General features: G+C 52.6%; 8 protein-coding genes across 8 annotated transcripts; 4 read left to right on the top strand and 4 right to left on the bottom strand.

The window, feature by feature from the left end:
• Positions 1-1,637: 1,637 nt before the first annotated feature.
• Positions 1,638-3,148, bottom strand: VTN00DRAFT_4939 (uncharacterized protein; the record flags this gene model as incomplete). The annotated part of the gene is made up of 2 exons (XM_069431416.1): positions 1,638-1,892; positions 1,955-3,148. The coding sequence occupies 2 exons, from the start codon at positions 3,146-3,148 to the stop codon at positions 1,638-1,640; spliced, it is 1,449 nt and encodes a 482-aa protein (XP_069290454.1).
• Positions 3,149-3,506: 358 nt separating this feature from the next.
• VTN00DRAFT_4938 (uncharacterized protein) lies at positions 3,507-4,082 on the bottom strand (the record flags this gene model as incomplete). The annotated part of the gene is made up of 2 exons (XM_069431415.1): positions 3,507-3,789; positions 3,928-4,082. 2 exons carry the CDS (start codon positions 4,080-4,082, stop codon positions 3,507-3,509), a joined length of 438 nt encoding a protein of 145 aa, XP_069290453.1.
• Positions 4,083-4,204: 122 nt separating this feature from the next.
• Positions 4,205-5,816, bottom strand: VTN00DRAFT_4937 (uncharacterized protein; the record flags this gene model as incomplete). Its single annotated transcript, XM_069431414.1, has 3 exons — positions 4,205-4,397; positions 4,450-5,276; positions 5,349-5,816. The coding sequence occupies 3 exons, from the start codon at positions 5,814-5,816 to the stop codon at positions 4,205-4,207; spliced, it is 1,488 nt and encodes a 495-aa protein (XP_069290452.1).
• Positions 5,817-9,740: 3,924 nt separating this feature from the next.
• On the top strand, positions 9,741-11,615 carry VTN00DRAFT_4936 (uncharacterized protein; the record flags this gene model as incomplete). Its single annotated transcript, XM_069431413.1, has 6 exons — positions 9,741-9,923; positions 10,067-10,665; positions 10,720-10,738; positions 10,786-11,096; positions 11,154-11,424; positions 11,487-11,615. The coding sequence occupies 6 exons, from the start codon at positions 9,741-9,743 to the stop codon at positions 11,613-11,615; spliced, it is 1,512 nt and encodes a 503-aa protein (XP_069290451.1).
• Positions 11,616-12,781: 1,166 nt separating this feature from the next.
• Positions 12,782-13,722, top strand: VTN00DRAFT_4935 (uncharacterized protein; the record flags this gene model as incomplete). The annotated part of the gene is made up of 3 exons (XM_069431412.1): positions 12,782-12,848; positions 13,008-13,485; positions 13,560-13,722. The coding sequence occupies 3 exons, from the start codon at positions 12,782-12,784 to the stop codon at positions 13,720-13,722; spliced, it is 708 nt and encodes a 235-aa protein (XP_069290450.1).
• Positions 13,723-13,982: 260 nt separating this feature from the next.
• On the top strand, positions 13,983-14,444 carry VTN00DRAFT_4934 (uncharacterized protein; the record flags this gene model as incomplete). The annotated part of the gene is made up of 2 exons (XM_069431411.1): positions 13,983-14,171; positions 14,265-14,444. 2 exons carry the CDS (start codon positions 13,983-13,985, stop codon positions 14,442-14,444), a joined length of 369 nt encoding a protein of 122 aa, XP_069290449.1.
• Positions 14,445-14,570: 126 nt separating this feature from the next.
• VTN00DRAFT_4933 (uncharacterized protein) lies at positions 14,571-16,976 on the bottom strand (the record flags this gene model as incomplete). Its single annotated transcript, XM_069431410.1, has 1 exon — positions 14,571-16,976. The coding sequence occupies one exon, from the start codon at positions 16,974-16,976 to the stop codon at positions 14,571-14,573; it is 2,406 nt and encodes an 801-aa protein (XP_069290448.1).
• Positions 16,977-18,289: 1,313 nt separating this feature from the next.
• Positions 18,290-18,671, top strand: VTN00DRAFT_4932 (uncharacterized protein; the record flags this gene model as incomplete). Its single annotated transcript, XM_069431409.1, has 3 exons — positions 18,290-18,372; positions 18,434-18,586; positions 18,659-18,671. The coding sequence occupies 3 exons, from the start codon at positions 18,290-18,292 to the stop codon at positions 18,669-18,671; spliced, it is 249 nt and encodes an 82-aa protein (XP_069290447.1).
• Positions 18,672-18,978: the final 307 nt, after the last annotated feature.

The following is an 18,978-nucleotide window of genomic DNA, read 5'->3' as shown; positions in this document are numbered from 1 at the left end:
CTTGTAGGTTCAATTCTGGTCTTACCAGAGGATAACTATCCACTGTGCCGCTCACTACCCAGTGCCTACTTCGCTGAGCACCTTGATCCAACAGGTCTCAATGCAGGCTTCTTGAAAACAGACTGTCTGAGTACAGACACACAAGACTTCCCTAACAGGGCTATCAACGTTCCAGGGCTCAACTAACTGACCCTACAATCCGGACGTTAGGCTTCTAATCCCCAATGACCTCTGGGGTAGAAGACTTGCTGGTAAGAGGGAAGATTCAGTATAATGTAAAGGACTCAAGGCAGTTTAATCAACTAGCTAGGCCTATCTACGAGAATACTGAATCTTAGAAAAGAGAAGGGAAGAAAGTAGGGGAATCTGGCTGTGTGGGAAATACTAGAAGGAGCCGGGGTGCACCAAGGGTTGGGCCCTAATGGGTTGCTCTTTAAGAAGGCAGTGGACGGCGGCAGAGTGCTTGTTCTGACATCCCCTTGGCTGGCCGAGGGTATCCGAGGCCTCCTATCAGGCCCAGCCCGTCACATTATCATATTTATAGTCTATTCTTTGTTCTATTGCTAGACATAAGCAGAAGACAGCGAGTAAGATAAAAGCAAGACATCTGCTAGAAGATACAAAATCACAAATAGCTCCAGGTGCTTTTTATAGAGAGAAATGAAGGACAGAAGGTATTAACACAATTACAACTACAACGTAGCTTGAACAACTGTAGGCCATAACCATAACAATTCAGCAAAGGTCTAAAGACACAAGACAAGATAAAGATGTAAAGCATGTGGACTAGAAGATCTCACTCACCACATTCAGGCAACAAGTACCTGTTGACCATAAAGTTTCAGTGTCATGTTGCAGTTGGACTGGATGAGCATTGTCTAGTAGAGATCAGGTGGAGATGGCAAGGCTCAGCCACAATTTGCAACCACAAAAAAAGGAAAGACAGATATGGGAAAACATAGTGAGGGCCAAAAACAAACAGACAGGTGCAGAATAAAGAAGGGGAGTGTTGTGACTCAGTAGTAGTATGTTAGGGAATGGAGCGCAGCGAGCATATTGATCAGCTACACGTATAGTAATGGAAGGGTAACAGATTAACAATATCTCATATTGATGCTCTCAGATCCTTGTCTGTTGCGTCCTTTCTTTTAGGGGCTGAGGTAGAAGGTGAGGCTATAACTAGTGCTAGTGCTAGTGTCCACATGATTTCCTTTACAGGGAGAATAAAGAGTTGGAAAGGAGGATGGTTAGAACAGTGAGAGGTTGTGGTCTTATGGGCGCAACAGGAGGCGGTGTTACAGGCGGCAGTACAAGAGAAACTACCCAAAGTGGGAAAGCTAACCAGATTGCGTAATTGACAGGTACGAGTCGAATTACAATCTACAATCTAAAAAAGTTTCATATTTGCAACGTTGCATCTCAGAATGCATTAAAGGCATGTTCCACCTATTCTATCTATGCAGGTATCTCTCACTCCCTCCAAACCACTGCACTAGTCAAGTACTTCCCATGCTTAGGAGCAGATTTCTATTCTGTGGGCGCTAAAACAAGATAAAATGGACAACAACATCCGTAGCTCGTCAAGTAGAACATAGATATCCCGGATCCCCAAGACCCTTAAAGAAGGATCAACAGATCTACCGAAACTCGTCCATGAACTGGGCATGGAACTTGGTAATACGCTCAACCCAGTCCGTACCCGGCGCGAGGAACGTGGTCCGGAAGTGCAGCGTCCCCTCCTTCTGCCCGAAGCCGGTACCTGGGACGACGCAGACACCCGTGGCGTCAAGCAGGCGCAGACAGTAGAATTCGTCCGCCGGGCGGTTCTCAGCCGCAGCAGCGGCGACGGCCTTCTGCGGCAGCTTGATGGTGGGGAAGAGGTACATAGCACCCTGATTGACTCGTGTTAGTTAAAAGGTACAATTCTGTGATAAATAGTCGGGGATATACGAACCTGCGGCTCCTGACACTCAACACCCTCCATCTTCTTGAAAGCCTCGTACAGGGCTAGGGCACGCTTGTGCAACCCCTCCTTGATTCCATTGTACTCTTGTTGGTAAAGCTCATAGCTTGGGTCACCCTCCTTTGGCGGGTTGACCATCAGCTCCACCAGACACTGTCCGATAACTGGGGGGCAGAGCATGATACTGATGAACTTGTAAATCTGGGCACTAACTTCTGGGTCAAAGCCAACAAGCTCGAAGTAGCCACCGCGGTGACCGCACTCGCCCACCATACCCTTGGAGACACTGTGCATGGAGGCCAGCTCGACATTGTCATACTTGCCGGGGAACTCCTGCTGCAGCTCTCGCAGCCGCTTCTTGAAGGAGGTGAACTCTCCGATAAAAACGTTAGTCTGGTAGACCTCGTCCGCCAGAATAACCATCCTTTCCTCCACGGCAAGGTCGATGACACTCTTGATATCCTCCCGACTCAGAGAGGCACCAGTCGGATTACCCGGGTTGATAACAACAATAGCGCGGACATCGATGCCCTCCGCCTTGGCCTTTTCCAGGGACTGACGGATGGTGCTGATATCCGTACCCCAAGCCTTCTCTTCCTCCAAGTGATACGGAACGCAGTGCGCATTCAGCACAGCCAGCGTGGCCGTGTAGAGAGGGTACTGTGGGATAGGGACGAGGACACCGGTTTGGGGGCCTTCACAGATGACATGGAGCAGAGTGTTCACGGCGGATGAGGCTCCGCCAGAGAGGTAGATCTGATCCTTGTCCGATGGGAAGCCATCACGTCGCTCAATGAACTTGGCAACACTGTCCCTGATAGCCGGTGCTCCATGGCTCTGGCTGTATGCACCCACATTTCCGACGTCCTTCAGCAGCTTCTTGGCTCTGTCGATCACATCCTGCTTGTATCCGAATGACGTCTTCAGCGCCTCCTCGTTCTCCAGCAGGTTGGGGTATTCGAGAATACTGAGCACCTGACGGAAGAAGGTGATAGGCTTCTGGTCCAGCTGCTGGGGGTTGCCAATGTTTGCGAAGATGACACTGTCGAATGGCAATGACTTGTCACCGTTGGCCAGCCTCACCCGGTACTGCTCAGCCTTGGTCGCGAGCTCCCCGCGGACTGCATACTTGGCGGCCCGCACATGGGGGTTAATGTTGTTGATATTGAGACGGCGGTCCGACATGTCGCGTCTGGTGATATAGAACGGCACGCTGGGACTGATAGAAGTACTCAACCGCGGCGGGACTGGAAGAGCTATATCCACAGAACCTGGTCAGCAAACCGCACGCCTTGACAGCAATCTTTGTGAGGACCAACGGTGAGACAGAGACGGATGACACAGAGCACGAACTTTTTCCGGGTCACGAGAGAGCCACGACAGCGCAGCAAGTGGGGGAGATGCCGCTCTGGGAAGAATGCAGCGCAGGGCCGTCGACAGAAACAGCAATATGGGTGGTTCAATGGGGATGGACACTGGAAAGGCTTAGAGGAGTCACGGCCTACCTGCAAAGCGCCTGATCGAGACTCGCCCGAGACCGCCATCACGGCGCGAGCCGAGGGGGAGGGGTCCGAGGGGAGCCAGAGAGCGCCCCGAGAACCGCAGAGAAGACGGCAGTGGGGAGCAGCGCGAGAAGGATCCGGACATGGCGGACAGAGTCATCGTTCCTGGCCGTTACTCCACCGTGGGGGCGCTGAGCGAACAATGTGAGGTGCGGCTCCCGTCGCGTACCCTCCGGCGCCGGCCGACTCGGAGCTCCGACTCTCTCCACCCTCCGCAGATCCGCCCGAGAAACTGCCGCCATATGGACATACAAGTTCTGCAATCTATGAGTCTAGACAGACTACGAGACATGATTCTTCATCTGGTGCGATAAAGGCGTGCTACAGGCTGAGGTGATCCTGGTGAGGCCACAGCTGCAGGGATACCTGGGACAAAGACCGCCATTGGCTGCCGTGTCAGACCTTCGGGCAGATGCGGTCCTGGCAGCCAACGCCACGTTACGAGCATACTCCCGACGGTGAACTAGTCTACGAGGATATATGTCGCGTCCTGCTCTTGTAGCGGTGATCTCACAATGCTCTCCATGGAGAAGAAGATCGGGTAGTATCGTTTCCATTACTTATGCTAATGCACCAGCCAGCTCTCCCGTCGTATTTTCTGCCTCTCTAATTGCATAGCCCGTCATGCAAGTATCTGGACCAAAGAATCCAAGAACGACGTCTAAAGGTGGATAGTTTCTTAACTTCGTTCGCTTCCCCGTAGCCGGACGGCCTGCCCGTATTTCTGCAGCTTCGTGATCAAAGCGTCTCCCTGCTTCACCACATCCGCGTACTGTTTGTTCTTGCTGTCCGGCCGGTTGGTCTCGATAACGCCGTTGACTCGATCGATCGTGCAGGCTATCCGATCGCCCGCGATGAACTTGGCCAAATCCCTGCGATTCTGTCAGCACTCACTCCACAGACTCAACGAGTCCCCGCACATACCGGTCCAGGAAATCCACCGTAACACCAAAGTCGTTCGCCATGCTGGCCAGCCCGACGACTCTGTAACTCTGAAGCAGCTGCTGGTATGCGCGCAGCCTCATCTCCCGAACAAACCATGCGCGGTGTTCATAGAGGTACCGGTCCTGGCTTAGGAAGTGGTCCTCAACTGCCGCAAGGGCGATGAAGAAGGACCGGTAGTTGCCGTTGTAGAGGCTGCTGACAAGGTTTGACAGCGGCGAGAAGTCCATAGGCGCTTCGATATCTGCCTGAGTGCCAGAGCCGGTCCCGAGGGTGGTCAGGTTGACGGCCGTGGATGCTGTTCCAGGCGTCACGCTGGTCACCGAGACGTCCTTCATCTCCTCATCCTTAGCCGTGGGGCCAGAAGAAACCGCGCCTGTTAGCGCAGGGAGCCTGTCTTCTCCCTCCCCAAGAATAGCTTTGATTTCCGGCGCATCGACCACTTTAGATTTGAAGTCGACCCGCTTGAGCGAGAGCGACCCCGCAAGGACCGAGTAGACCACAAGGGCAGAGTAACTACACAGTTCGTAACTCGTAAAGGTGGACAGGCTGTCGAGAAGAAGGGGAGCGGCAAGGTTGTATGAGCGGATCGTAAGAAGATGAAGGCCCTTGTAGGCCTTTAGTCTATTCCTCCGGTCCCAATCACCACCGCTCTCGACCAGAGCGTTCGCGCGCTCGACATTCTTCTTGACAAAGACCTTGTCGCCGAAGAACAGGCCAATCCTAATCAGCGCCAGCACCAGATCGATCTTCGTTCCCAGGACGCCAGTCTTCTCGAGCAGAGCTTCGTACGCTGCGACTGCTTTGTCCTAACCGACGCATGACGGGTCAATATCTCGTTGAACGCGGAAGCACCAACGTTTCACTATGCTGAATCTCACCTTGTCTCCTACTCGTGCCCAGAACTCCGCACGCTTGCCCTGTGCAGCCAGTACTTCAGTATCGCCGGCCGCTTCGGCTGCCTCTTCTTCCTCCTTCTGCATAGCTTCCAGCTCCTTGTTGTTCTCTTCGACTAATGACTCGTAATACTTCTCGTCCCATGGAAAGTCGACTTTCACAGCCTGCTTCTTGTTCGCTAGCATATTCGAGGTTATAAGAGGTTTCGTTGCACCTCTTGCGCCCTGGGCCGCGTGCTGGGGAACGCCTTCACCGGAGCTGTTCAGGATACCCTCGACCGGGTGTGCGAGGTGTCGGTACAAGGGAGCCATCTTGAATTCTTCGATGGCGGACTGTAGTTTCTTCATCGAGTTCTGTTGGACCTTCTGAGAGCATGATGGGTTCGAGATGTTGAAGACATCTTGGGCGAGAGTGAGGTCGGGGTACTTGACGTATTGCGGATCGGACCCCATGCTGGCACGGAGGAATGGGAGAACCGGGACACAGGAAAGGCAGGCAAAGGAGAAAAGAGGGGAAGAAGGAGAAGAAGGGTCAAGAGCTTGCGGTTTGTGCGAGACGCTCTGGGATAAAGACGGGTGGGTTCTGGATATTTGGACAGCGGAGGTCACCACCTTAGGCTGCGTTGATCGTCGTGTCGTAGCTGACCTGAGCTGTGAGCTGGGGCGGATGTTTTTCCATCTCCGATCCGCCTGCGAACCCCAACACGGCCCGGGCCATCCTTCCTCCACAACACTAGAGACTGCAACTTTCTTCTAAGTATACACTAAAAATGAAGATTCTGACTGATACACAAAAGCACTCGGATGTAATAGAAAGAATGCTTGACTGCTATTCTATGTTCCTCAACATTCAACCAGCATTCGGGGTCTTACATCCAGCATCAGACTTGAAAAGCATCAAACTCACGACACAAGAGCAACGGAATTGGAAATCTTCTCATCCATAAGATTTTTTAGCTAATCGTACTGACAATTGAAGATGGTCTTTTTAGCTGGGGAGACTCCATGCGGCACCTATAATGCATGACCAAGTCTCACGCCGTTCGTTCTGGCTGGATACGACCTACCTACCGACTTGGTCAAGAATACGAGTTATCCTGTCTGTTAGATATTCCCTCTGCTGCACCTAGTCACTGGGATTTGGCTCCAGTGATATTTTTTTAATTTTCACCATGTTGTCCTTTACATCCTGTCTCGAGAAGGCAACCACCGTTCGCGCCTTCATTGACGTAGATACTAAGGTCAGAACAGTCATATCTGATCACGACTTAGCGACACGTATTCCTAATGCTTCATCTTCGCCGTGTATTCGGTCAGGTCATTCCATCGTTGTCCTTGCATTCACTGGTCGAAGTGTCTCATTGATGTGGTGGCTGTAGCATTTCATAGTGGTTTCACTTGTTTACGTCCCGAATCTCGATCAGCTGCATCGCGATATGTTTCTGAGATCCGGCGCATGTCCATATATATACCCCAGATTACCTCTTAAGGCAACTCTGACTGCATTGACGGTATCAGGTTTGTCCCAAATTACCGTTTCTGCCCAACTTATGAGCATATAATTGGCCTATTGACCCCTTTGAGAATGTGGATACCTACACAGTGCGGTGGTGAGAGATCTATTGTTTCTTATGCATCCCAGCACTAGTATAACACAGACTCATACGGGGATTGCATTTTAGTCTTTGCCGGATTTAATGTTGTTGCCATCAAACTACCAATACACGATGATATCACTATCCTGGAATATGCCCTGTTCTGACAGAACTTCAGTGCTCTTTCTTTTCTGATCTTAAACTGTTACCACATTCTATGCCATATGATCTCTACAGCTCTGTCCCTTGAGCTGCTTGCAATCGTTCTCTGTCCCCATCTTCAATCCATACAGTTTTCCATCCTTATGCGAAATCCGGTGTTGCTGTGTGCTATTCCATTTAAGCAGCATCGCCTAGACAAAAAGCGCACTATCCAGGTATCAAGTGTATGAGAACTGTCAGAAACGGGGAGAAAGGCAGTGGGATGGGGAACAGTATGCAATCGCAATATCTTGGCTTTTTTGACAACCATCTCCCTCTCGTTCATATTCGGTCACTTTCTGACTTATTCAAAGTATGAAATCATATGCACTGACAGTTTTCAAAGGACATAAAAGGCATCAAAGTTCGAGATTCTTTTCCTGATATTCAGCAATTCTTATTGCTATCTCTTATCTTCTATTTCAAAGATCTGGCCCCGTTATTTCTTGATATTATGCGGACAAGACTTGTAATCACTATCTTTTCTCTTCTGATTGTTGTTCAATTGGCAGCCGGCGTCATGGAGTCATTATTTAAGCCACTGGTGACCAACTACGACAGCCAGTACAACATCCTCTGCAGGGAGCATGACGCCCGAAGAATCCGCCCGCTAACGAGACAGTTGCCGATGCGGCGGAGGTTGACGAGAAGAAGTTCAAGGCGATTTCTCATGTATTGTTGACCGCCACGGAGATATCTTGCAGGCGAGAAGAGTCCCGGCTTTCGATACCACGCAGCGTGATTTCGATGGCATGAGCTGAGCCATGGAGAGCTGGATCTATCTACTAGACTGAAAAAGGACACTGTAATACCCGCAATCTTCATAAAGACTGCTGTAGGTGCGGACTGCCTATGAGGTGCGGCTGCTAATAATTTGAACGTTTCACCCTTCACAGCCGGGAACCAACCTGGAGCTGAAGTCTGGCCTAAGGCTCTGACATGAAGAAATCCGATTCAGCAGTGATATGGGAGAATGGCAGGTGCTTCCTTTAATATTCCCTGTTCCCGATAAGGAAGGAATGGCCCCGTGCAGAATGCTATAAACCCCCTCCCCTCTTTTTCAGATCGCTACGAGTTGATCGTTTCCTCATTTTATTCGTAACTGTTCCGCCCGTATGTGGATAAATTGAATGAGCTGGAATTCTTGTCTCGTGACCAGCATTCAGCACTACCAGGTACATTGGTACTTCCAAGATAGTCCCCAGTGGATAACTCTTGCACTGCTCATCCTTCTTAACGTCTCCTATAACATGTTCCAGCACTGTCAGCACTTAGGTAGTATTAGTACCTAGCTTATGAGTGATGTACTGCCTCTCTGTACGTACGGACAGGGGCGCTGTTAGTAGGGAGGCCCGGAGGCCCGCCAGAAACCAAAACCGGGGTATGTCTGCGTGGGCTGTGGGAAGCAGGTCATCGGATTATTATTATCAGGAACTTCTATGATTGCCTTGTTCTTGGTGAGTCCATCTTATATCCATGGATGTATGTACCGGGCAGGGACTTAGAACCTCTTCAGGGATGAACTTGGACGGACCTCTCAAGGGTTAGACCAATGCGGTACGTATAGAAGTATGTCTATATAGGGTGGAAAAACCCCTCCCCTGTCGACGTCATAGCTGATAAGAGCTGTTGCACAGAGCATGGATGGTTTAATACTTGGATGGGGCTTTGGAAGGTCGAAGACGGCGAGCGAGGATCTAGAGACCACACGCGCGAACCAGCGACCCGGACCCGCTGGAGGCTTAAGGTACCGTGGTAGTTACTCCGTGGAAAGGAGGGGGCGAGACAGTTAACGCATTTTCTTGGTTTGTATGTTCAGTGGCGGCGGCCAGGGCGTGGTTAGCTGTAACTCTCTTCTCTGTACACAGGGAAGTATAGGTATACATTTTTTTGTGTCTCGTTACCGGCCACGAAGCTACAGGGAATACAATTGTTGCATGAAACGAGCATAGTTCAGTGGCAAGAAAACTTTCACTCTGCTTACGCAAGACGCAGGCCACAAAGGGAATTAAAGATGTCGAGCGTGGGGATGGTAGTAGGGTAGGTTGCATTGTTGCACCCGCCAAAGTCGGGGCCGCCGAGCCCAGCGAGCCCTAAGAGGTTGGCCGGTTGAAGCTTGACGGGACACGGGTGAAGCCGAACGGTTTAGCAGGCAGAAGCTAAGCCCAGCAGGACAACCACGCACCTGACGACCTCAGCTCCCTACCCCGGCTCGATCTGGCGAACGGGGCAACTCCGCGCCTATCTCGATTCGCAGGCACGACGAGGTCCACCACTCGCCAGCCTGATAACGCCCACATGCTCCCTTACGTCGGCTTTTTTGCTATGCTTTTTTTTCCTTACGAGGACAGATTGGGAATCGGCTGGCTCCGACATACTAGTTTAATCATGGCCTTCACCGTTGCAGAAATGCGCGTCTCTCTGAAGTCCGCCGATCTCTTCTTTCACTTCATCTCTTCCCTCTCTTTTCTCCTTTCTCGAGATCTAATCTTGTCCTGATCAGACAACAGCCGTAGCTGTTTCCTCCCTCGGTCACGAGTCCTTCTTTTTTGTCCCTTGACCTCCTGCGACGTCGAAAGACATGGCTTCCAAGCAGGATGAAAACAGCTATCCGGACGCGGCTGTTGAAAAGGCACCTGCACCGGTCGAGGGTGTTCCTCTCGAGGTCGCTCCCCTTGAAAATACCTACAAGAGTCGCTGGGAGCGCAGCTGGCCCACCATTGCTTGTGGAGCGGGGTTGTTCTCCGACGGTTATCTCAATGGGGTATGTATTTGTTATTTGTTCGGTCCACGGATCCCAAGACGCGTATCGCTTTATGGAAGCGACTTGCGCTCTGTGCAGATGTTGCATAATGGCTCCATTCTGCGTAACATGACCTTCGCGGTAGCTGATATGGATCTTTCTAGGTTATCGGTCCCGTCAACACCTTGTTGCAGAAAATCTACCCCGATACATACAAGACGTCCCCCGCCAGCCAGAATGTCTCTTCAATCGCCTTCGCCGGTACGGTCCTTGGCCAGCTCATCTTCGGAGTCGTCAGCGATCACTGGTCGCGCAAGTGGGCGCTGATGATCTCCACCATTATCCTCATCATTTTCGCAGCATTGAGTGCCGGTGCCTACGGCGCCGGTGGCAGTCAGTATGGCCTCTTCGCAGCACTTACTGCGTACCGTTTCTTCCTCGGTATCGGCATTGGCGGCGAATATCCTGCGGGCTCCGTCGCGGCAGCAGAGAGCACTGGCGAGCTCAAGAAGGGTCATCGAAACCGCTGGTTTATCATGTTCACCAACTTCCAGATCGACGCTGGCTTCGTCGTCTCGAGTCTGGCCCCGATGATCCTGGTTCTGATCTTCACTGAACACCACCTCCGCGCGGCGTGGCGTGTCGCTCTGGGGCTCGGTGTCATTCCACCGCTCAGCTTATTCTATCTGCGGCTGAAGCTGGACGAACCGGAGGAGTTCAACCGGGAACGGATGCACAAATACCCCGTTTGGTTGATCGTCAAGTAAGTTCTGGCACGTTGAAATCGCGTGCAGTACGGGTACTGACCGTTGTCTAGGTTCTACTGGAAGCGCCTGGTATGATCTTCTCAGGTCTATTCTGGATGATGACTAACCTGAGCTAGACCGTTGTCTCTCTGATCTGGTTTATCTACAACTTTTCTGTCTACGCTTTCAACATCTACTCCTCCGAGTGGATCTCTACCATCCAAGGAGAAGACGCTCCCCTGTGGAAGGCACTTGGCTGGGGCACCCTGGCCAATCTGTTCTACATTCCTGGCTCTCTCGCGGGTGCTTTTGTCAGTGACTGGATTGGCCCCCGCAATACACTGGCTTTTGGAGTGCTCGTCCAGGCCTGTGTTGGGTTCATCATGTCTGGCTGCTACAAGTGGCTGTCGATGCCTGAGAACGTGGCTGCCTTTGTTGTTGTCTATGGGTATGAATTGCCTTGCTGCTTCCCCGAACGCTTTTTCGACTGACGCTCCCTGTACAGCATCTTCTCGTCCCTTGGTGAGCTGGGTCCCGGTGACAATATCGGACTGGTCGCGTCAAAGACCAGTGCTACTGCCGTCCGTGGCCAGTACTACGGTATCGCGGCAGCCATGGGAAAGATCGGTGCCTTCGTCGGAACCTACGTTTTCCCCATCATCCAGAAGAATGCTCCCAATGATATCCGCAGGGGCCAGGACCCCTTCTTTGTTGCCAGCTCGCTGTGCGTCCTCAGCGCTGCGATGGCCTACTTCTTACTACCGCATATTGGACAGGTAGGAGCTGGATTGCCGGTCTATTTCTCAGGTTCAGGAGCTTACTCATCCTTGTTTCATAGGACACGATCACCGAGGAAGACGCCAAGTTCCGTGCCTATCTAGAAGCCAATGGCTATGATACCTCCACCATGGGCAACAAGGAGAACCAACGGCAGACGGTCACCGGCGGAGTCATGACCACAGTATAATCGACCCTTTCTACAACACCCCGAGGGTATGTTGACTGCGGCCCTTTCCCCAGCTCAGAGCCTTTGCTTTCGATGATTTGATACCCCACGTATATGGTTCAGAGTAAGCGGATAGCCATTGCGAGACCAGCTTGACCCAGTAGCACGGTAAAAGAGATGGATCCCCGGGGGCCCACATCCCGTACGATAAGTTGAAAGTTTCCCTTCGGGCCCGATCGACGGAACCAGGCCCTACGCAGCAGTTACCGTCCGAACGGAGACCCGACTCGGACGAGACGTATGTGCCCCGTGCCTTGGTATCTGACCAGACGCCACCCCATGCGATCTGCGTCAGTTATACGCCCCTATCTTGCTGTACTTGTATGTTACCTATCATCTTGTCTTACTGTCTCGGGTTCGAGGTAGCTATTCCGTATCTACATTAATTAGATTCGATCCGTTGTGACGTTTCCCTTGCCCTCAGTGCCTCTGATCCAGGAAAGCAGTATGTGAGAGTCGTGTTGAGGGGTAATGCGGTCTACTGCATTTATGCCAAAGTGACGCGACGGGTCCATATGACAACACATGCCCTTCGCCCTTTGTAGAATAGCGGCAAGTCGTGGGCGCACAGCTGGCTTTTGACAAGATGGCAGGCGACGGACGGACGGAGTGGCACCTGTTTAGTTTAGTCTCTTGCCTCGTGCGGAGGGATCTGGACTGTATTGTATTTCAGGAGTGCCTCACGTCTGGAGCAGATGCCAGAGATATCATAGAGTCGGAGAGTGAGAGATGTCTGTGTCGGGGAGGGTGTGATCACAAGCGTCGAGCACGGCCAGAGGGGACGGGCATGAGGATCACGGGGAAAGCAGCCGACGGCGTGATTTCCCCACAGAAGCGCCGAAGCCGAGGTTGACCTTCTGTATCGCGGCGCTTCCCGCTGACGGGAACATCCCCGATCACCGCACACTCCGCATCCTCTCCCCTTTTCTTGCTGTCTCAACGCCGGACTGGGCCAGTCCCTTTTTCTTCATCTTTCTTCATCTTTCTCTTCCATCGACTCACAGTATAAGCTTCCCCACGCCTGTTCTGTTCCTGCCCCCGTCCTCCGGCAGTGCGAGAAGCAAGAACGGAACCCCGTGAGTCACGGTCATCAACCCAGAGACGATAAAACAGCTACAGCATCAAACATGGTTGCGAACGCGCTGGTCTACCACCCTGCGGTGGCACACTACTTGCGGTTTGTCGCGACGACCCGTATGTACCCATATTTTCTTCGCTGCGATCTATCCACCTATCTATCTCTGCTCTAGCGGATGGCACGTTCGTTCTCCACTCGAACGATAGCGGGCATCGCCTTGTGCTGCCATCCCACAGTTCCCACATAGCGACATGATGGTATCTAACATCCACCAGTTGGCCGTGACAAGGTCCTCCGGACCCTGCAGTACTTCTCCCGCTTTTTCGCGTGGTACCTCTACCGCACCAACCGCCCCCAGTCCTCCATCACCCCCTTCGAGAACATCAAGAAGCAGTTCGCCTTGACCCGCAAGATCCTCCGTATCGGCAAGTTCGTCGAGAACCTTAAGGCTGCCGCCGTTGCCTTTGACAACAAGGGTCCCGTTGACCCGGTCCTCCGCGCCCTCGCCATCGGACGTCAGCTCGGCTACGCCGGCTACCTGTTCCTGGACTCGGTCACCGTCATTGACTCCATCGGCGTGAAGAAGCTCGCGACTGTGAAGAAGCTGCAGGCCAACGCCTACCGTGCGTGGTTGACCGGTCTGGTGTGCAGTGCCGTTGCGGGTGCCTACACCCTGTGGAGACTGCAGGAGAAGGAGAAGAAGATTGACCGGAAGGAAGGCGAGGGTGTTGTTGAGGCCAAGAAAATTGAGAAGTCAGTTCCCCTCCACTTCCAGTTCCTTGAATATCTATCTAGCTCCAATAGACTGGCTGACGCTAATTCTATAGGGACCGTGCCACTGCTCGTACGCAGCTCATCACTGACCTGTGCGACATCACTGTCCCCGTCTACGGCCTCAGCCTGGCCCCCATCGACGACGGCTTGGTCGGTATCCTCGGTACGATCAGCAGCTTGATCGGTGTGCACTCGGCCTGGAAGAAGACCGCGTAAAGTGATACCACCTATAGCAGCTGGAGTTATTGACCGGTGACGAGGGTTCCAAGTTCAGGCAGGTGTGCCAATAAGCCGTGCTATAATGTTCATCTCAGGCTTTGCATGGATCTGACTGGCTGGCCCGGTGGTTTTTCCCCTTTCAAGGAAAAAAAGAATAATAAAATGATCTCTGGGTGTAGCAGACCATCCATTCACCGTGATGCTATGCTACATTAAAAGAAGGAACGGCATCCCGTGTGACAACAAAAAGCGAATCCATGAACGTGTATGTTTTCTTTAGTGATGTTGACTTCTGGTCTGTTTTCCTTATTTCTTTATATCCGCATGTATCTTCCAAGGACGTACATATTTACATCTATCTTTCAGTTTTCTTTCCCTCAGGCGTACCCATCTATCTACCTCTTATTCTACATGCTCATGATACATACATACTGTACAAGAGCGCTGTTATCATCTAAGGGCTCGTGGTTTTTTTTATCGTCTCTCCCTATAGGTCCTCTAGGCATGAAGGATAGGCATTATTATCGTTATCAGAGTAGAAGAAGCGATATGAAAAATGTTTACTTACTCGGCCAGATGGATGCATGCGCTGTGTTTGCTGCTTTGTGCTCCGCTTTAGCAGGTTATACGGTATTTTAGTCTTCTTTTTATGGGTAAAAGTCGCACCACAGTTGAAGACTTTACTGTTTTCCTTCCTTACCTCCCTGCTCAAAGACTGACTTAGCGTACTCTCGTCAAGTTAGCTCATGTATATATCCCACATGCTGCATTAAATACAATAGATACTTTTTGCTACATAGACAATCATCTTTTGGTCAGCCAACGTCCTGCCCTACTATCACCAACTACGACGACCCCGCCCCCGGAATCAACTGCGCCTCCAACGGCCACTTCGCCAGCACCGCCTCCTCCCCCTCCAGCGTAAACGACACCACCGCATCCCGCTCATTGTTCAGCGCCAGCTCGTACTCACCCGGGTAGAGCACCCTGTTACCCAGCTCGTCGACGCGGGTCACGCTCCCGATCGCCACGGGGATCGTCATCGTCGTGGACTCGCCCGGTTTCAGCGTCGGGAGGCGGTCGAACCCGACGAGCCATTTGTTCGGGTAAGGGGCCGGGCCGGCGTTCCTGGTGCTGGCGAAGAGCATGGCTGTGTACGGGGAGGGGCGGGGGCCGGTGTTGGTCACCTTGACGGTGAAGTTGAGGAAGGGGAGTTGTTCGATGTATGAGGTCTCAGGGTGCGGTAGGGAGAGGAGGGTTGCGATGTTGTATTTCTGTCCTCCTCTCTTGTGGAGGTGATTGTTAGGGTCAGAGGGGGAGATGTGGAAGTTGGTGTAGAACAGGCCATGGCCGAACTCGTACACTGGTTTCCCCGTGTACCACATGTACGTCTGGCCCGGGTTCTTTCCGCCCGGACGCAGGTTCATGTCCGTGGCCGGGAACTGGTTCGCGTATTCGGCCGGGTACTGCGTCGTGGTGAGACGGCCTGCGGGGGCACGCTTGCCCGTGATGATGTCGAAGAGGGCCTGTCCTCCGGACTGGCCGGGGTAGCCGCCCCAGATCAGCGAATTGACGTGCGGGTTGGCCTTGAGCGACGAGGAGTCGACCTGTCCGCCGCCCATCTGGAGGACGATCAGGGGCTTGCGGAGCTCGCTCAGCTGGCGGATCAGGTCGAGCTGGTTGCCCGGCCAGGTGAGGTTCATGCGGTCCATGCCCTCGGCCTCGATGGTGTTGTCGATGCCTCCAGCGAAGATGATCGCGTCGGATCTCTTCGCGGCGGCGATGGCCTCGGCGAAGTTCTCGGTCGAGTCGGATGAGATGTTGGTGCCGAAGGCGTAGTTCACCTTCAGCTGAGACTTCTGGAACGCCTCCAGCGGACTGATCAGGTACGGGGCCGGTCCGAAGTAGTTGCCCTGCATCTGGGTCGTGGCGTTCGCCCAGGGTCCGATGAGCGCGACGCTGCGGACGAGCTTGTTCAGTGGCAGGGTTCCGTCGTTCTTGAGCAGGGTGATTCCCTCCACTGCGGCCTCGTACGAGATGTTCCACGCGTCGGTGGTGAGCACGTCGTCCCAGGTGAGATCTCTGTATGCGCTGCCGTTGCCGTCGAAGTAGCCCAGGCGAACCAGGTTCGAGTAGAGGCGCTTGACGCCAAGTTCGATGTCGCCGCGAGACACATAGCCTTCGGCGACCGACTCGTTCAGGTAGTACTGGTAGGTTGTGCCGCAGTCGATGTCGGTGCCCGCTCTGAGAGAATCGGCTGCGGCTGCGGATTGGTTCAGGGAGTACATGTGAGGGTTGAAGACGTTGTACACCGCATCGCAGTCGGAAGATACATAGCCGTCCTCGACGAAGTTCCATGTGTCACGGAGCAGGGTCTGCAGGAAGAAGGAATTGGAGCAGCTCGGGACCCCGTTGACCGCATTATATGAGCACATGATACTGCGCACTTTGGCGTACCGTGTGGCCACGAAGAACTGCGGGGTGTAGTACTCGGAGAGGTCTTGCTGCGTGATGGTGAGATCGTTGCCCAAGCGAGAATGGCCTCCCCAGTTCTCCAGGTCGTAGCCAGCAAAGTGCTTCGCCGTGGCAGCCAATTTCAGATTCTTTGGATCCACGCCGCCCTGAATTCCAGTGATGTACTCGTATGTATAGACCGAACTCAGGTAGAACGCGTCCTCACCAGGCGTCTCCTGCCCACGGCCCCAGAGCGGACTCCGGAAACCGTTGATGTTGGGAGCGTAGACATCCAGACCGTATCTTCCCGCGTTGTTGAACGCGCGACCCTGTGTCGAAATAATGGATGCGATCTGGTTGATCAGGGTACGGTTCAATGCCGCCATTGACAAAATCGGCATGGGGAAGGAGGTCGACCAGCTGTAGGGCCCTTCGGGCGTGAAATTGGCCCGGTCCAATCCATGCAGCGATTCACTCCACACTTGATAGCTGGGGAGACCCAGTCGGGGAACCCCCGGGGCCGTGTTCCCCGTGTTGTTGATCAACTCCTCCAGGGTGAAGGCCGAGATGAGCGCAGCCGCTCGAGCCTGGTAGTCCGCCGACTTGTCGCACACGAGGTTCTTGCTGAGCGGTCCATTTTCGCAATCCGGGAAGGAAAGATCAATGGTAGCAACCGTCTGAGGCGTCAGGTCAGGCTGGGCCTGGACGGAGTAGTTCACGTACGACGTGTTGGCCTGGGCCAAAGCAGTCGGCGCCAGGGCCGCCACAACGGCGAGAATTGACCCAAGGGTAGCCATCGTAGCAGATTGCTAGACCGTGTGCTTTTTTTCTCGAAGCCATGAGAAGCGCAACTGGTACCCTTTTATATTCAATTAACTTGGCGGACAAAGCTGCAGCAGGCCCTCGGGGCCCCGGTCATCCTGGTCCAAATCCAGAAGGTGACTAGGTCAATCCCCACTTTGGAGGCGGACTGGAGAATATCCGTTGTTGACAAACCAATTCGAGATTTGATATAACAGATATTTAGCCTGAATACCAGCCAAGCTGTGCCGTCATCCTCGCAACTGTCTGTTCGCTGCATGTCGGAATAAAGTTGCAACTGCAGAATACGAGTGACAGTGTGATATGGCTAAAGTATCCCCTCGTAATTTCCAAACCCAGCTGGATTAAAAGTGAAGGGAGTTATTGGAAACTGTATCCCGGACCCTGGACAACAGGGTAGCAAGTTGGATAAGCCAGGAACATAGCTACTCCATGTCCCGGACCTGAAAGGAATAGCGTTTCGTTTTTGTTCTAGCTTCGACGGAGCTGATGCTTTGACATGGGGAGATTCGGAACATGCCTGCACGACCCTGGCCCCTGAGCCATATGCGGGGAATTTCCATGTGGGGTCTCCAGAAAACCCCCTCTCGTCCTCCCCGGATGCTCGGATTTTGTCCGCAGCTGTGCTAGAGCGCTTGCCTGCCAAAGGGTTAAGCGCATGATATGGCGTGAAAACTCGAGCATTGCGAAATACACATCGTCGGGATATTCCGAAGACCACAGTGGTATCTGTATGACAGAGTGACGTTCAGCAATGGATGGCAACGCCAGAGTCGAAGCGTGGAGAACCCTGACAACATTGTGTTCAGAATACACAAGACACTGGCACACGCAAGATCGAAACTTAGCCTAAAGAACCATGGAGTATGATTTTCGGCCTGTGAATTTTCACTGATCGAATCTCCAAGTTCTGCTCCCCAGACTGTGTTGGTTGAAAGAAAAGCAGCTGGCAATTTTGCCTAAAGTACCGTTACTTGGCGGACTTGGCTTCCGCCTCGTGCCCGAAAGTGAGCGGCTTAGCGGGCCATGATTGATTCGGCTTTAGGAATCCTTCGATAACACATCTCCGTCGATTATTTCCTGGCTTGCAATCGACCGGGGATTTCCCGCAGGACTGGTACCAGTCGCATACCCAATTTGTAAACAAAACCTGCGAGGCCATATGTCAGTTCGCAACGAGGGTTAAATGATCCAATATAATGCCACATCTGGCCTTATATTTATACAAACTTACATCCGAGGTACGAAGACTCTGTGATTCCTCTCGGCCTCCGTTTCTGGCCTCACAATGATACATTTCTCTTCCCAATATTCTCCCTCGTTGCCCTTCTCTTCGAGACATGGGACCGGCTGGAGGAGTCCGCGCGGGCGGTGGGAATGGACCCGACTATTATCATTGTTAACCAGAGGTGCATTTGGGTCCTGTGATCAGTCTCTGTTGCCACTACTTTGGGCACACGCTGCCCCTGTTAACTTTATGGACCAGACAGTACAGCAACTCCGCAGCTCCTCTGATAAGCGGCTCGACTATGAGACCCAGCCCGGCCGTTGTCTATGAAATCGCCTCTTTTTCTTTTGAGAAGAAGTATGTTGGTGCCCTTTGTACACTTTCAGAGTCAGAATGACCCCACTTCATCATAGACTCTAATAGATCTAGATCTATGAGCTAGTTTGTCAGTGGACACGGCAAGCATAGACTGCAGGAACTAAGAGAAGTGTAACTTCCCCGCAGATGGCCCCTTCATGCAGGGACTCCCAGTTAAATCCCATCCCAGCTCAAGTGCGTCTCGAATGCCGATCCCTCCTCGACTTCTGACCTTTCTAGAAATGCTCAAAGATCAATTCCTTTCCAGGCCTCGACGTCCATTTGGTTCGACATTCTCTTGGGACACACATTCCAGTTTGCATCGTACGGAGAATCAAAAACGGGCATTCGATAGTATAGCAGCAGCAGAGTTTGTTATTTTTCCTACCAAT

Source organism: Thermoascus crustaceus (genome assembly GCF_041956765.1).
Source record: "Thermoascus crustaceus strain CBS 181.67 unplaced genomic scaffold VTN00scaffold_2, whole genome shotgun sequence".
Classification (NCBI taxonomy): domain Eukaryota; kingdom Fungi; phylum Ascomycota; class Eurotiomycetes; order Eurotiales; family Thermoascaceae; genus Thermoascus; species Thermoascus crustaceus.
The sequence above is the reverse complement of the archived record's forward strand: the minus strand, read 5'-3'. Positions and strand labels throughout refer to the sequence as shown.